Below are 17,250 nucleotides of genomic sequence, written 5' to 3'. Positions count from 1 at the left end.
TAGCGAAGTTAAATTCCCTTGGTGAATATTATATTCGTTCAATGCCGACGTCTTGCAAGAATAATAAAATTGGCTGGTAGAAAAAAAATTCGGTAATCATAACATAATAAAACGGGAGTTTTTTGTTTTTTTTTTTTTTTTTATAATACTTTCAACAGTCTCTAAACGAATGGACTGGTTTTCCCATTACAGCATCTGATGTCGGGATGGCTACTGGACTACAGCTACAAATGTCAGCCGGTCGATTATTCTCACAATCCGTCCGCCTTGAGGATGGCCAATTTGTGCTGGTGGTACTTCATCAGTAAATTTACCGAATTCGCAGACACGGTAAGCCAACATCCGACGAATTAACGATACGAACACGAATCGCCTGCTTGACGGGTTATTATAACAGCGCGAGGAGTCGAATACAGTCAACCTTGGCCGTTCGTTCATCTCTGACCGCTGTCTAATCTTATTCGTGTTCGTTAAATCAGTTTGCTTTCTTTGCGCAAAGCTTAGACCAACGTCTGGGATGTAGTGATTTGGCATTTATGAATACACGATTATATGCCGGATTTAAGGTGAGACCGAGCAAACACTTCGCTTCTCCCCTTCGTCACGTAACACCTTTATTTGATGTGCGCGTAATGATACGAATTATTCGCCTTCGCGATTCGCACGCTAATCACATCGCTTCTCAGGATATTATTAGCCGATCGGTGTAAATGATAACAGTATATACGTCGCATTCCGTGCCAACTGAGAGGACATTTTTCCTGACCCCCGCCAATTTGCTTCATTATTTTTTATATGATTCTAGAACCTGAAAAAAGAGCTCGCCATTTTTTTCAGATTTTTCGTCCCAACCATTCTTTTTTAAAAAATGTTACAAACATAACGTATGTTTTGTATACATACAAAATAAGAAAAATTATTCCTCTAAAAAAATATTTAAAAAATACAAAGAATCAATTCTCCACTCTGAACTACGGCACAAAATGTTTGTTTTGGGACCTAGAAATTATGTTAATTTTTGTAAAAGAATCAAAAATGCCTTTTTTTTAAGACCATAAAAGGGTTTGTAACATTTTTTTAAAAAGAATGGTTCGGAAGAAAAATCTGAAAAAAATGGTGAGCTCTTTTTTTAGGTTGTAGAATCATATAAAAAATAATGAAGCAAATTGGCGGGGGTATATATAATATATATATATATATGAGGTATTCCATGCCAACTATATATATACAAAAATATACAGTGAGATGGAAGAAAAATTATTCGCAAGTTTTTCCTGACATGTTTATATAAAAACGTTAGCTCGTCTATTAATCAGTCCTTTGAACCTGGGTACGGTGTTAATTTGCACGGGGTAATGTTAACGGGTGAAATAAATTTGCGGTAATGCAAACACGTTTCATCGAGTTATCGCGAATCATCTTTTTAGCGTAATATGAACAATTATCCACCCGATGATAATTTTTTTCTTTTTTTTTTTTTTTCATTCTCCTTCCGCTTTTATTTGATTCTAATTTATTTATTTTTTTTTTTCTTTCTTTCCTTCTCTCCTCCTCTTCAGATATTCTTCGTTCTACGCAAAAAGGACAGCCAGGTGTCGTTCCTTCACCTCTACCATCACTCTTTGACGCCCCTCGAGACTTGGGTGTGCGTGAAATTCATCGCCGGGGGCCACGGGACACTTGGAAATTTGATAAACAACGCCGTTCACGTAGTCATGTACGCCTACTACATGCTATCGGCGATGGGACCCGAGTACCAAAAGTACCTCTGGTGGAAAAAACACCTCACCACAGTTCAGTTGGTGAGTATGAATTGCCGGGGGGGGGGGGATTTTATCGATAACGGGGATCGATGAAATTTTTCCGACGATTCTGAACAATCCAGGGAAACAGAGGATCTGTATTCGAATTCAAGTTATCTGTACTATGTGAGAAAGTTTTTCCTAGTCTCGCAAAGATTGAATTTATATTAATTGAGCTGGAATGTGAATTTTTATTGAATCGAATGAGAAGCAATAATTACGTACAAATATGTGATTTTTTTTTTTTGTTTTTTTTTGCGAACCGGCCATACTAATGACCGACCTCGACATACTATTTCTGTCGAAAGGTATAAATTTTGTTCGATCTTTTTTTTTTTTTTTTTTTGGTTTTTTTTTCTTGTGGAAAAAATTTACTTCCGTCTTAATTACCGCACAGCACGGAATTACATAGGCGCAAGTTTTTGGCGCGAAGTAATTGTGTTTAAATAAACCACGCGACTTTGCCGCAGCGGCGCGCGTTTAGACCGCTTTACCGCAGTGAGAGGTTTGTACTTTCGATAACCTAGATATGATTGACGAATTGTAGAAAGAAGACAAAAAGGGTGATTCGGCGAGGCGGCAGGCGCATTGTAAGATCGTTGGTATGACAAAACGGTTGCGAGCGTGTGAAATATAGAAAACGAGGAGAAGTAATTGTCGGATAAAAAGAGACAAGTAAGGGGAAAAAAACGCGACGTGTACCTTTGAAGATATAAGGAAGAAAAGGAGAGATGGAAAAAAATCACAACAATGATAGTAACGATCGTTATGCGGTGGGAATAACGCGGTTTAAGGTTGCTGTCAATCATTGCTCAACCGCGCTGATTGTGAGTGTGTAGAGCGAATTAGGAACGCCGCCTCGCAATATCGTCTAGATTGCTATAATCAAAATACACACTCGATGTATAAGGCAGCCGCCCAAGTCTCGGAACGGAGACGGGGAATCGAAATGAGAAACGGCAGGGATAAACGGGAGTTCAACGGTACGGAGTTGCGAAATAAACGGTATTGTTTTAAGCGGGGCGTTTTGCTCGATGCGTTAGGGAAAACTAAGGAAATAGGAAAGGTGAAAATACGTTTTGTCCGTTCGATTTACCCTCGCAAATATTCGACTCTGATTCGTCTTCGCGCCGCGTTTTTATTTTATCCACGTCGATTTACAAATTTACATATTGTCCGAACATAATATTGTGCTCCAAACGTGGAATTTGTTTGGCAAAAGACTGTTGAATATAGTACTATAATTAAGGATGATTCGGCCGAAACGTTCGAATCGAAAATCAGGAGCAAAGAAGGAATTTTCAACAACGTCATTTGCGCCAATGATAATAAAAACGAATCGGAGCAAATTAGAGTAACAGACGCTGAGTCGTTTAGGATTTGAGTAAAGGATTTATTACACCGTTGAAAATCTCTGTAATGAAGAAAATAAGGTAAAGAAAAAAAAAAAAAACAACAACATATTATTTCAATAATTTTGATCTTTCTAATCGCGTAAAATCATTTCTTAAATTTTCGCTACCTTAGCTTACGTTGTTCGAATTTATTCAGTTTCATTTCAATTACGTATTAGGAACGTTTTTTAACTTGTGTTCACCGTCAACGGCGATTTTGAGACGGTTTTTTCACTTCGGACGTTACGGCCCATTCATTTTTAAAAGGTATTTTATACAATGTAAGTTTTTTTCTTTCACCACTGTTAGAGGCAATAAAAACGCCGAATTAACTGTTGTTTCAGAATGAAAGGCGAACGGTTTCGGTCACCTCGAGACAACGTTCACTCTTTTCCTAGTTGCGATAGCGTAAAAGTTGTACTCCCAGCCTCGTGCGGGTGACTAAGCGATTTTTACCGACTCGATTTCTGTGCGCCGAGTCACGATTCGCCAATTTCATTGCGCATCTCGAATCGGTGGAGAATATTTGTGAACCGGAATCCCAGGATAAGTCAGGAAACTGGATGAAAATTGTATGTCAGAAACGCTGGCTGACTCGGTTCTGTCGAGTAAATTTGCGCAATTCGAGGAGACATCGATCCCGTATAATTTCTACGACTCTCGGACGTAATTTAACTGGCGTGACGTGACTTGAAAGAAATCTCTTTCTTTCTGTACTCGAGCGCGTAAAACTAGTTCTACAGTCGAGAACATATACCTTATACGAGTGTAGAAAGAATTCAGCTCATTTGATCTCGCAAATTTTGTGACGAGTTTTTTAATACTTACGAAGAAAGAAATTGAGTTAAAAAACGGCTAGCGAATTTTCCATATTAATTCAACATTTTTCCCAAGCCATTCGCAAATCGCCAAATTGCAATGACGTGTGACAAGAGCTGAAAGATCTTGTAGAAAAATCTCCGAAATACTTTAAAACGATTGGATAAAATCCAAATCACGTGTATCGCTGCATAAATATGGCGCCGGTCTGAACGATCAGCTGATCGTTTCGCGTGAACTGAATGCGCGGAGAGGCAAGAAAAAACTCGTGCAACTTATGGGACTTTTATGTTGTGACGTTAACTTGATAAAGGGAAGAATATCCGGTGAACAACGACTTTTATAACTGAATACGACGAAGTCAGAGTAGCCAGCTGTATTTCCCGCCACCGAATGGCACTTTCGGTAATTGGAATGGCGCGCTGTCGTCTAATAAATTACAGATAACGAAAGGCGTGAAAAATGCAACAAAATTCGCTCTGAGAGAATTGGCAGGGCCGCAGAAAGTGTATAAACCGTAAAAATCACTGCGTCGATTCGTAGAAAGAGAGGCAAGAAACTGGACCAGACAATTCGCGGCGCAGCGGTTATTTCGCAAGGTGAATGAATTTTGCACGGTCGAGACTCGCGACGGTTTGCATTGTGCGATGTAACAGGTCCGCGATATAATATTATAATCAAAGCGAACGAATTATCCGATTTCTGCCGGTGCTACAGTCTTTCAAGTCGCGGACGAGCGATCGCGCGATTCGACACTTTCGTTACAGCAGCAATCTCCGTGTGCAAAAGAGCCTGGATGAATTTCTCGAGAAAGAGACGGAGTACTGAGTTTCAGGATTGAATGGGCTAGGATAGGAAAGGATAGGACAGGATAGAATGGCGGGGAAAGTGAAAAATGTCGGTAAGGACGTTGAGCAATTTCAACTCGCGTTACTCGCTCGAGGACTCACGATCAGCTGCTGTTGCTGGTGCTGGTGCAGCACCAACTCGCAGACGAGCGTTCAGCCTCCGTAAAGATCTTGGGTACCTGGACCCAACCGGAGGCTGCGAGGCCCGCGGTTCTCCGTAAAGGCCGGATCGGCCTCAAGCCGAGATGGTGTAATAATTCGGCATTCCGATATGCCGTTTGCCTTTGCAGCACCGCGACAGAACCTGCCTCACACGAGTGCATAATATAGGAATGTGCCCGCGCACACCCGCCAATTGCTAAACTTTGACGGAGCGAACCTTTCCGTCTGTCCTTCCCCTCCCCCTGCGGGTCTATCGCGAACGCATAATTACGCTAATTACTCTTCGGCGTACAAAATTATCCGCCGCTGCCTCCGGCCTTATTAGGATCTTTATTATTACACGATTGAACAGGATCCCTACGCTCGCCTCTTCGACTATTATACCGCAATTAGGTTTGTTTTTGCAATTTTACCACACCATGCATGCACTGTCGAAATTGTGAAATATTTCGCAAGCTTGCGAAATTTGCTAGCGTTTTAATTTAACCGCCCAATCGGAGCGGCGATGTTTGCGACTGCGCAACACCTACGACGCGTGATAATACGATTTACTCTGTCGGTACGACGATTCGTCGCCAGATGTCGCTGGCTGCGCGGCTATCCCGCGATCAAAGTTAAGCCGCATTGAGCCTGGCGTCACGTGACCGATTACAGAGTTTTTACGAATGTCCATCTTGTTATCTCGTAGAACATCGATTCGATTCGAAATTTCTTGACATGTAATCGTTTTAATGTTAGGAAGTGAGCTCTGGTCAGCTAGGACGGATAAATTATCCCATGAATTGATGATCGCACGATTTGGAAACTATAACCTCAAACCCTACCTCACGGTGAAATAAATAGATTAAAAATTTCTACGACATTTTTTCAGCCGTAGTTGACCAGAGCGCACTTTCCGTCACTGGCACGATCGTTTTACGAGAAATTTTAAATCGATCCAAAGTCTTACGAAGGAACGAGACAGACTCGTAAAAACTCTGAAATCGGCCACGTGGCGCCACGCTCAAGGTAACCTCAATTTGAAAAAAAAAAAACGAAAAAGAACAGCTTTCACACCGTCGTTTATTTTTTCTTGTCTTTTTTTTTTTTTTTTTAGTTTTGTTTCATTTTCATTACGGTCACCGAAAATACAGAAAATAGAATCTACATAAATTTTCAATCATCCATTCCTCATCCTCGTTTATTTCTACATATTATAATTTCGTCTTTAACGTTGGAACATTTCGGGATTCGTCGTTATCGTTGTGGATTGCGTAGTGTTGAGAAATATACGGCAAAAGTGGTTTTTCGCATGCACGCGAGAATACGAATTTCATGACCTTTGCAACGATATTAAGCTTTATAAAATATCTAGTCATGAATATGTATGTAGACATTGCATACATTGTGACTCGCACGGATCGTCCGGAGCTGCGCAAGTTCACGTACATACGTACAAATTTACGTATACGCTTATGCGCGTGTGTAATTGAATGCAGTTGCAGAATATCGAAAACTGGCATAATTACTGTTATCATCATTATATAGACGATTTCTCATTAATTGTCTCACTCGGGGCGTGACTTATTCTGCGGTTAATACCTTTTACCTCGAAAACCTTTCCAGAACGTTTCGAAATATTAATTGGACGTAATAAACAGTCGCTTTCGTTCCGAGTGTACTTATATTACACGTATGTACAATATGCAAATACATTAGAGGCAGGCGCAGGTGAAAATGCAAGAGTATCAAACGGATATTAAACGTTGTAAAATATAATTTGTGCGAAATGTTTGCAAGCGCGAAATTACGTATCGCGTACGATTTTAGAAGGTAAATAATTAAGGGTGAAAAATTTTTCTATCCTTTCTTTTTCAGGTTCAATTTTTCCTCGTCTTCGTGCACAGCACCCAAGCCTTGGTGTTTGACTGCGGATACCCGAAACTAGTCGCCGGACTTTTGCTCCTACACTCGACAATATTCTTCGTCCTGTTCTCGGACTTTTACAACCAAGCTTACCGCAGAGCACAGGCGAAGAAGCTGACTATCCAACAAAAGGCTGTTAAATCAGATTAGTTCAAAGACACGCGCGCCAATTCTTATTCCCTTATTTTCATTGTCATTTTTGTTTTTTTTTTTTTTTTTTTCTTTTTCTTATATTTTGATTTTTTTTCTCTCCCCGTCACGTCCTAACTTCTTTTCTACCTTATCCCGAAAACCCCATCGTATAATACCGATCAAATTAACGTGTGATCAATTTATATAGATATATAATATGTTATATTATATATAAACACAAGCATAGAAATAAGCGTTAATTAACCATAAATCATAAATTATTTTATACGTCAAGTAAGTAATAGATTACACGCCGCATGTTTCGTGAAAATTCATTTCGTTAAGTTTGCACGTATAGTGCACATACGCTTAAGGCTAATTTTGTAAATATATATAGAAATTATGTAATAATATAACGTTATGCATTAATCACTATCATAGGCGTAATGAAATACCGCGATTTTAATACGACCGGGCTTATTTAAGTAAGGCATGGCCAAGAGATTCGAGACTCGAGCTCAATATTAAAACGTACAGAATCATCGTACCACACACGTAATAGATTATACGTATACATGTACTTGAATACATAAATTGCATTTGACACGTATAATTAAACTTCGTATTTCTTAAATGTCATTTGCATATCATTCGGAAATTACCATGACGATTATTAATTTTTACTGTAATTAAAGGTCTCGTGAAACATAAAAAAAAAAAAAAAAACTGACAACTAACGTAATATCAATTGCTTGATGGCAAAAAACAAGAAAAATCACGTTTCGGAATTGCAAAATATCACTCAGGAATCAGTACGTGAATTTTTCAAATCTACAAAAATGCACCCAAGCACTGACGAATGTTGAAAGAATAAACCGTAAATGTTAATATTGAAATATGAAAAATCGTCGTTCAAATAATAATGATATACAATACAGGTTGTGAAATTGCTCAAGTGTGTACATGTACCCTGTGTGTATGTGTGCAATATTTCGTAAACATAGGTGCATAAAAACACATACTGTGTATATGTATACACACATATATTTCCCGCATTGGAACACGTAACCTACATTCTCCGCATGTTGCAGCAGCGACGTCGGCAAAAGTTTTGACAGAAATAAGCGAAAAAGAATTAGAAAATAAAAAGAAAACACTTATTATTATTATTATTGTTGTTATTATTGTTATTATTATTATTATTATTATTATATAAGACAGAAGAAAAACAAAGAATTTGGTCAAAAATACAATTAAAATATTATTTTTTAAATATACTCGGTAATACATTTATATATATATAAAATATATATATATATATATGTGTGTGTGTGTGTATGCATATAAAAGTTTTTCACAGGATGGAATTTGATTTTAATACACGTATGTACAATATGCATATGAATATGAACGCATAGGCATGAGTGAAAAAAAAAAAAAAAAAAATTATAATTTTTTTTTTCTCACGATGTAACATAGGAATGTAGTCAATATATTTTAATTATTTATAATTTTACGAACGCACCTTTATATATACGCACACCGTAAATAAATCACCGTACCAGGATTTTTGGCATGAAGTTTCACCGACGAAAGAAAAAAACGTATCGTATACAGGGAGTTGTATAATCCGCAGTTACAGATACAAGCGTGTACACGCTCGTTTTCTTGATAACGAAATTTTAGGGGTGGATAGGATTATCGTAACGCTGACCGAAAGACTTTCGCGAACGTTGTGCGATAAGGAAAACCCGCGTTGCCTTATCGATTTTTACGGGGGCGATGCAGCCACCGCTTGAATTCGCACAACGAAGTGCAGTGACGCTCATTGAAACTTGTCCACAACAGTAATGTGAGGATTTTTGCGGCATGCGCAGTAGTTCAATCCTCGCGAATTATAAACCAATCAGTCCCGCGGGTCGACTGTTGACCGATTCGTAATTTTTCTTCGTTTTCTTTTTTTTATACATCATTATTATTATTATTATTATTATTATTATTATTTAATAAACGAGAAACTCTGGCGGATTATAAAAATTCTATTTATGAAAAATAATAATTATAATACAATACGTACAATTAATGTATAAATGTAAACTATTCTGTAAATACATACTATATTTCTATACATGTCATGAATTGTTTGTTTTTTTTTCAATAAAATATATGAAGTAATACAAATCATTATAGGCAATTCGTAGTCGTTATACAAACTCGTTTTCCAAGCTTGATTATTTCGGGTTTTGGGATCCCGTCCAAGGTGATATTATTACTTCGAGTTATTCTTGCGTCGTCGTTTCAGTGCGTCTGTGTAAGTGCTCGTTGCATTTTTAGTCCCTAAAATTATCGACGAGACGAAATTAAGTAGCAAGTGTGTCGCCAACTTTTCCGTCCATATTGGTTTTTTCGTGGGGTTTCAAGTTTTTCAAAAGCGTCCTCTCCTCTTGTAGACTGATCATCATTTACAGTCATATACGTTAATGTCTTAACTTTTCGGCTAACTTGTTTTCGGTCGAAAATAAAATGCGACTCCGATTCTATACGAATTATATTATCACATAATTCGTACAGAATTGAACTCGCATTTTTTTTCGGACCGAAAACAAGTTAGCCGTAAGGTTAAGGCGTTAATAAATGTTACTGTACCTCGGAGCCGTTTAAAATATATTTTGAAAGTTGTTTTTGTGCTGCTTACATTTTAGCCAGGCAAAAATGTGCTGTCGTGGATTTTTGACAAAGAGCCCGTGAAAAAGTGATTTAAGGGTCACTGGCAGACAGCGCATTATTCGTACAAGCGACGACTTACAATAGTTTAGCAATAAATTACAAAGTCAGTTTGACGAAAATATTATGGAAACAAGGTACTTGTAGAATAAAAGATCGACTTGAACAAAGGAAATTTGTTTACATAACGTATTGTAAAAGGAATCACAGATTGTTTTTTTTTTTCAATTTTAGTTTTTTATTGTATGTACACGACGTGATCGACGACGATGCGTTTATGTATAAAGAAACGGAACACCGTATTTATATATATTACTCGCTACTGCGCTTACAGAAATATTTGTGATTCAATTCATGATCAACTATAATTCATCCTAGGCTGCTTCTGCCTGCTTCTTTCTTTTTTGTCTCTCAAGAAGTCTGCGTTCACGTTCGTATTCCTTCATTCTGATGATGTAACTGGAATGAAAATAGTTTCATATCGAATTGGTCAATTTTTTCTTTCTCGCATTACAAAACATGACGTAGAAAACCATAAGTTCTAAGGACAAAAGATTTCATACTCAGTTAATAATTAAAGGATAACTAAAACAACCAATAATAGTAATTCGTATTGAAATTTAAATTCACGTACATCGGTATAGGAAAAATTACTTTTTTTATCGTTGATACAACAAAAGAAATATAATTTGCTGTTATAACTTTGCAGTAAAAACCCTAATAAGATCTTTTCCCTTTACATTATTGAGGAACATTTGAAACAGGCCTGTAATTACTTGACTGGACTTACTCTTCGTATTCGCAGTTTAAATACTCGTGATTTTTGTGAGCACATTTCACAGCCCAAGGCCAGACATCCTTTCGACAGGCTTGATAATCGATCAATATGTGAGCACAGTAGTCTCGACGGTCTTGGGGAAGACGAGCGGATTGCATTTCCTCCTCAGTCGCCACCATAACTGAAGAAAGAAAAATCAGATAGTCGAACTAGGCAAGAATCTCGATTTCTCACTAGGACTGTAAAATTAACCCTCGGATTACCTGTGACGTTTAACAGGAGAACTGGTAAGATTCACAGATTTATCTACGGAGCCAAAAATACCAGGATATTGCCACAACTACCAAGATTTAGGATAACAATTCAGGAAGGTATTTGGCAATAACAATTAGCATGAATACTTGTATAAACAAGTCTTCTACACTAGCTGTCTCTCGATTTTCCTAACGTTGCACGCTGAGATAAATCTAGCATAAGAAATTCGAGGAAAAGAGGGCAGTTGCATCGTTCAGTCTCTCCGCATGAAGTGCGAGAGCAAGAATGAGCTTCGGGGTACAGCATTGGATTCTCTTTGAACACTGGGTATGATGAATGATAAGGTGTGCGCATATCCGGTTATGTCATAGGATTGCTGATCGAGATAAACAAGGTGAATATTTTGTGAGCAAAGTCGGTGAACGGTGTCAACGGTTTCAAAGGCAGGAAAGGAGCAGATTCGACCGACATCAACAGAGGTACGTTCAATTTTCACTCATTTTTCAATTTCTCTCGTGTATAAACTGCCAACAAGGACGAGTTTAGGGTTAGGTTAGGTTAGGTTAGAGAGGTTTTACTTGCCTCTGGGTTTTCTCCCATTCGCAAAACCAATCTGAGGATCAAAACTCGGTTCTATATCGATCCCCGGTGTCGTGTCCGGGTGAGAAACGTAGTGCGCGTACGTATTCCCCATTTTTCCGAGCCCACCAAATTTTATTTTTTTAACAATTCTCCGATTTTTGGAACGGAGAAAACCTATAGCGGATTGGAGGAATTTGACGAACTGGCTCTACAGTGCTGACATCTGTTGACGCTCCTTACGTAACCGTGAAATGCAAGCGGGTCTTACGTTTGTGTATGACTTGTAATTTACCTTCAGGCGGTCTAAGTCGCTAATCCGAGTTTCGACGCTTCGAACGGACCCTAGAGTGGGGAAAATCAAAACAAAAATTGTTTACAACGGTTCGAAGCTGATTTTGTATGCTCCACTTTAGTTTAAGCTGTGTTACAGACGCGAACGGTTGGCCTAAACTTGAGTGATAATGTGGGATTCAGAAGATCTTTGAGCTACTGATTTACGCATGAATTTTCATCAATGCAAACCGTAAGATTATATCAACTATTAATATTAGTTTATGGTTAGTTTTGATGAAATTCTGCAAGCAAATTAAGTTGTTGGGAAACTTTGGATGGTAATAAGTATTAAAAGACACAATTTATCATGTGAAAAACAATGTGTTTTATTCGAACCACGCTGAAATAAACAGAGATTTACATTAGAATCAGCGGAGAAACATTACAGAGAAAATTTCGTTCAGGTAAAATCGCTTCCGAACCTTGTTTCATTGCAATCAAAGAGTAATTTATTTTTAGAATTTTCAATGAACCGTTATTTCGGTTTTCCATCGCTTTCTATCCATACATTCCAATGGATAATACTGTATTTTGTGTAGTGTACAGCTTCTTATTAGCTTAATATGCAGAACCTTTTTTTTTTTACATATTTCATTTTACAAACGTTGATCAGGAGGCAATGCATACTTACGGGATTACGCTGTAACCTTATAAAAAAAAGAACTTAATTCGTAATGCGGTAAACAGATTATTAAACATTTATCCTTCAATTTCGTTCACTCATCGTCCTCCTCCTCCATTGGCGTTGGCTGCTGTGGGGTGCCTGAAAAATAGGAGATATTAGTAGCCCGCGAGCATAAACAAGCGCTATATTCATCTGCAAAAAATTGATTTTGAAATAAGTATCGAGTTCGATGTTTTATTTGGAAAAAAATTCATTCGCAACTCAATTTACTAGAATAGTCTTACTATGTTCAAATCAAGCTCCGAGGCCAGGCGTACAAACAATTTTAGTAAAGTTTTCCATACCATTCTGTGAAGATTCCTCGCCAGGTAATTGACCAGCTTGTAGTAACTTGCTCAATCGTTGAACTTCTTCAAGTGACGAAGCTTTTGTGATGGCCTCTCTGATCTTTGTGCGTTCTTCAGCATTGGTGGGTGGTTTGCTTAGGGTGCCATTGTTAGCAACAAGGGTCTTGGCCTTCTTGGCTATTTCTCTGGCCATGTCCTTGCCCTTCTTGCTTCTAAAATAGAGGATGGCTGCTTCCTTTTCCTTTGGCTTTATCTTCCTGAAGTCGAGAAGACGGAGCTGTGGCAATCTATAGACGACGTACTGTCTGTACTGAGGCTTGGCGGAAACCGGGTTCTGCAGGAGACACAAGTTCCGAAGATTCTTCAGCGGAATGAGTGGGTCCAAGTCGCCCAGTTCCTGTATCATGTTACCGGTAAGCATAAGCACCTCCAGCGATGGAATACAGAGCTCTAAGCCTTCGGCTATTCTGACTATTCTGTTATTGTTGAAGAACAAGGTCTTCAGTCTCTTCAACAACGGGAATCCATCCAGCTTTCGGATGTCATTGTCAGAGAAATCTATTGTATCAAATTGGTCCTGGAACAAATATAGGCTGTTAACAATGCATCAATAGCACTCTTTTGTTTCACCAACTCTGAACTCGAAGCCCAAAGGCTTGAATCAAACTGTTCGACTTCAGGCAACCATTATACATAATGCCAATGTTAGAAGTACAGAAACAAATGCTCTTCATCCCCCAACAATTGCTTTATACATGCATGCAAAAACGGACTTTCTTCCATCATAATTCAACTCTCATATATTTGGAATCAATTCTGACCTCAAGTTAATCTCTTTTTCTGTTCTTGTTTATTTCTTGAACGTTGATACTCACCAAGGTGGCCCCCAGGTTTTCTATCGTTGGTATCTTATATCCTGTAATAAAAAAAGTAAATTTTCAGCAACAACCGGTGCAAAAATTGAATTTTTCAGGTTAAGTTACGCCAAAGCAGCGCAACGTTGTTTGAAAAACCGTTAACATTCTCACCTCTCAAGTCCAATTCTCGATCTCGTACAGGATTTATGTACTGCATCGATTGCTGGATCAATTCTGGTGTTAACTTCACCATTTTTCTAGACAATGAATTTGTCAGCAACTGTAAAGAAACGTGTCCCAAATCCTTTCCGTTTATTACGCTAATTTTGCCGTTTCGACTACGGTTTTGACGCAGCTATGGTGAATCAATCACAAACTCAGAAGACTAGAGACAGCCGAGTCGACGGAGCGTTCATGATCAGCAGTTATTGCGTCGGTAGCACGGTCTTACACACAGGTCCGAAAACTAGTAGGGTGGGGAATGACTCAGATAATGAGGCAAAACCGTGGTTCTCGTTTTCGCCGTCTGCAGCGCTGCCCCCTCGGGGTGAGTTAATCATAAATCAGATCCGAACAGCTGATTTTTCAGAATAAACAATCCTGAATAACACTCAAAAATGAAGAAAGATGCGAATAAAAAATGATTGAGATGTTTACTAGCATTCCATGGCGGGCGTGATAATTGTTTTATTTCAACGGAATCCTCAAATGTTTAAGTCAATAAAATCCATGAACATCAAGCGAGGGCTCTCAACTTTTGAGACAGTTTGAGATCTTGTGCAGATGATCCACCGTTTACATACTTTACACTGAGTTATGAATTGTCAATAACTTGGATGAGCAGGTTATCTTATCGGTATATATCTATATCTATCATACCCCGGGCCAATGGCGCCCCTAGCGGATAGATAGGAAACAAGACCGTGTGCCTCTCTAACGGTGACACCCCCTACCACTCAAAACTGCCGGAGTTACCAGACCTGTATGTAAGACCGTGGTCGGTAGTAAAGAAGGTCTTCTGTCATTACCAACCGAGTCATCCGATCAAGTCGGTAGCTGCAGAGACTGCGCTCGGTAAGCACATTCATTATCTCAATTATTCATATGATTTTCATAAGGTCTTTTTCTGCTCATTAATCTCGTAAATTCTGTACCAATTCATCAAGTTCGTACCGTTACCTTTAATCTGTCGGCTCTATGGTACATTTTTGTATAATCCTACTTCAATTTCAAAGATATTCAAAAAAGTAAAAAATCTTTTTTACCTACCGAAAATTGAAAATTTGAATGATTTAGGATTTTGTAAATACTGATGGTAAGCTAATGTTGATCATAATATATCGGGAGAAATCACAGATGTCGACGATTTGAATTACAAAATTAGTTACTGTATATATAATACATTTATACGAATCGAACTGATTTTTGTATTTAACAAACATTACATACATTAAGCTGCGGCAAATTCCGAAGATATTTCCCAAAAAATGTAAATTTGAACGATTTTCCTCGTCATTCAGCTCGTTGAACATTTGTTAGTTCTCTACCTTTGGAACGTTTGGATTAACAAATATCGTACGCGAAATTTGTTTTCGAGAGTTTTGCCATTTCAATTGAACACCGAACGTAGTTTTAGTGCGGTTATAATTTTCAGTGAAGTATTATTGCTAAAAAGGACACATATTTGCTCATGGTCTGCAGCCCTGAATATCTACCGTTCTATGATTTTAGCTTATTTAAATTCCTTCTCTTGTCGATTACCCAGAATACCATTTAAGTAAATGTAAATAATTGAACGAGCATTCCCTGACGTATTGGATTTATACCAACGTCTCCAGAATGTTTGTTATTGGTGTCATTAACTACGTCAATCGAACGTCATCCGTTTTTTTTTTTTTTTACCTGTTCCTACAAAGTAATTTGATCTGATATAAGCAATCAATGAGCGGTTTTTTCTTCTCAGTCTTCCTTGTCTTGAAATTAGAAATAAAAAACACACTGACCAGTTTGAAATACACACAAAACTATGTAGGTTTTTGCATTAAATTCACTCTAAGAATATTAATCTTCTCGTTAATTTAACAGACGAATTAACTAGAACAAATGATTTACCTACTTTTTAGATGCGATGGACTAAATGATGAACCAAAAAAAGAGAAATCACCTTTCTACCTGTCTTACTAAATAAAAGATCCAACCACGTTGAGTGCAAATAATTTCGACTTTATTATCAAGGTCAATTTGCTATAGATCTTCTCAACCTTGAACTTGCATGTCGATGCAATCGGCTTTCTCAATTTTGCATATCTGCAGGAGGTTCAAACAAAAACCGTTGGTAAAATTATTGTGAAAATAAAGCAGGTCAAAAAATTACAAAACTCGCCTATATCACCGCCGCAAGGTAAGTTCGAGCGTCGGAAGATTTTATTTTATTTTCGAAACTGGGTCATAGAAAATTGTAACGGAGATTGAGAAGCGATGACTCAAGTAAATCAAGTCAAAATTAACCAAAAAGTTGTATCGTTAATCATCAGCGATCATCCATTATTGTGTCCAATTTCGATGGATTATGTCGGAAATTTTGTCGAAATAACACTATCGACTAACACTGACACAGATCGACCCGGATGATTTCACTTGTCCCATACAAACTCATCACAGATTATAATCAACGAATTTATGCCTCGCAGAGTTTATTATATCGATTTACGATTGATTTTAATTTGCCATTTTTATCCATTACTTCATTTTCGAACTACATGTAAGAAGAGATTCTTTGAAAATTCAACGTATTAACTTGAGTTTCATTTTTGTAAGCCTGCCTTTATGATTTTTGTTTTTTACCAACTTCTTCACCAGACTTGCAATGCATGATTTGCATTGAAAGTTGTACTGGATTTTGGGTCGCACATAAAATAATATTTTATAACGCAAATATTAATTATTTCTTCGCACGCAAAATTATTGAAGAGAAATCCCCGAACGCCTAGCTATTTGAATTGTATTTGCAGAAAACAATTCGTTCCAAACCCATGCAAGGCCATTTGAGTTTCAAGGTGCTCAATCGCATCCGCCCGAATGGAAGAAAAAAAAAACCGAACTCCATCAAACAACCGGGAAACATAAATTGATTTCTGATTATTTATAGTCTGCAGGAAATACGATTTGAAGGGCAAGAAAACAGCGCCGAATAAATGAACAATGAATTATTCATTATTTTAGTGTTCGTTGAGTTGAGTACAATCCACATGTTATAAGTCTGGTATAAAAATTCGAATACAGTAAACGCGAAAATAGATCGACAATACATTAATGATAATATCAGAGCTTCGCGCATGGCGCAATTTGCAGGGTCACATCGGTAATTTTCAGTCGAGTCATGTGGCATTGGAGAGAAAAATATTCACTCAACTGTATAACAATGCGTAGGTACTTGGATTTACTTGAAAATTGCAAGATTTTCTCCTACGCATCCATTCTTCGACAAAAAAAAAAAAAAAACATATTTGTTTACAATCACACTACGCAATTAAAGTAGGTATGCGGTAACCTTTCGATGAGACAAAACAAAATTTTTTTTCTTCTCAGAGAGAATATAAAAATTTTTTACTCACTTTTATATTTCTATTTAATTGACGATAAAGTTTTCCCATATACGTTTAGATATTCAGAATTCCCCCAGCGACT

At 37.7% G+C, this 17,250-nt stretch overlaps 3 protein-coding genes and 1 long non-coding RNA gene across 4 annotated transcripts in view; 1 reads left to right on the top strand and 3 right to left on the bottom strand.

Moving 5' to 3' along the window:
* Nucleotides 1-8,264, top strand: part of LOC124179898 (elongation of very long chain fatty acids protein AAEL008004) — a 29,391-nt gene extending 21,127 nt beyond the window's left edge. The window contains exons 3-5 of the mRNA XM_046564766.1: nt 193-330; nt 1,560-1,802; nt 6,883-8,264. Coding sequence (XP_046420722.1) covers nt 193-330; nt 1,560-1,802; nt 6,883-7,080 — 579 coding nt within the window. The 3' untranslated portion in view covers nt 7,081-8,264. The remainder of the gene's footprint in view (nt 1-192; nt 331-1,559; nt 1,803-6,882) is intronic.
* The window catches only part of LOC124179901, a 123,395-nt gene that overhangs the window by 84,458 nt on the left and 21,687 nt on the right, over nt 1-17,250 (bottom strand). The gene's annotated exons all lie outside the window — the stretch shown is intronic.
* LOC124179900 (NADH dehydrogenase [ubiquinone] 1 beta subcomplex subunit 7) lies at nt 9,710-11,609 on the bottom strand. Its single transcript, XM_046564769.1, has 3 exons — nt 11,402-11,609; nt 10,577-10,745; nt 9,710-10,245 (listed from the first exon to the last, which is right to left on the bottom strand). The coding sequence occupies exons 1-3, from the start codon at nt 11,511-11,513 to the stop codon at nt 10,161-10,163; spliced, it is 366 nt and encodes a 121-aa protein (XP_046420725.1). The 5' UTR covers nt 11,514-11,609; the 3' UTR covers nt 9,710-10,160.
* LOC124179899 (probable U2 small nuclear ribonucleoprotein A') lies at nt 12,036-13,973 on the bottom strand. The gene is made up of 4 exons (XM_046564767.1): nt 13,735-13,973; nt 13,582-13,622; nt 12,704-13,283; nt 12,036-12,497 (listed from the first exon to the last, which is right to left on the bottom strand). The coding sequence occupies exons 1-4, from the start codon at nt 13,814-13,816 to the stop codon at nt 12,451-12,453; spliced, it is 750 nt and encodes a 249-aa protein (XP_046420723.1). The 5' UTR covers nt 13,817-13,973; the 3' UTR covers nt 12,036-12,450.

The sequence above is a fragment of the Neodiprion fabricii genome, chromosome 4 (assembly GCF_021155785.1).
Source record: "Neodiprion fabricii isolate iyNeoFabr1 chromosome 4, iyNeoFabr1.1, whole genome shotgun sequence".
In the NCBI taxonomy this organism is placed as follows: domain Eukaryota; kingdom Metazoa; phylum Arthropoda; class Insecta; order Hymenoptera; family Diprionidae; genus Neodiprion; species Neodiprion fabricii.
This window is presented reverse-complemented; position numbering and strand designations above follow the sequence as displayed.

Bases quoted from the DNA above. Each gene is read 5' to 3' on its own strand.
- LOC124179900 (XM_046564769.1), bottom strand. From the start codon at position 11,513: ATGGGGAATACGTACGCGCACTACGTTTCTCACCCGGACACGACACCG. The intron at 10,746-11,401 runs GCAAGTAAAACC...TTCTTTCTTCAG, and splicing joins GAATGGGAGAAAACCCAGAG to TTATGGTGGCGACTGAGGAG. The intron at 10,246-10,576 runs GTAAGTCCAGTC...TTTTCATTCCAG, and splicing joins TTAAACTGCGAATACGAAGA to TTACATCATCAGAATGAAGG.
- LOC124179899 (XM_046564767.1), bottom strand. From the start codon at position 13,816: ATGGTGAAGTTAACACCAGAATTGATCCAGCAATCGATGCAGTACATA. The intron at 13,284-13,581 runs GTGAGTATCAAC...TATTTGTTCCAG, and splicing joins AAAACCTGGGGGCCACCTTG to GACCAATTTGATACAATAGA. The intron at 12,498-12,703 runs GTATGGAAAACT...CCTATTTTTCAG, and splicing joins CGAGGAATCTTCACAGAATG to GCACCCCACAGCAGCCAACG.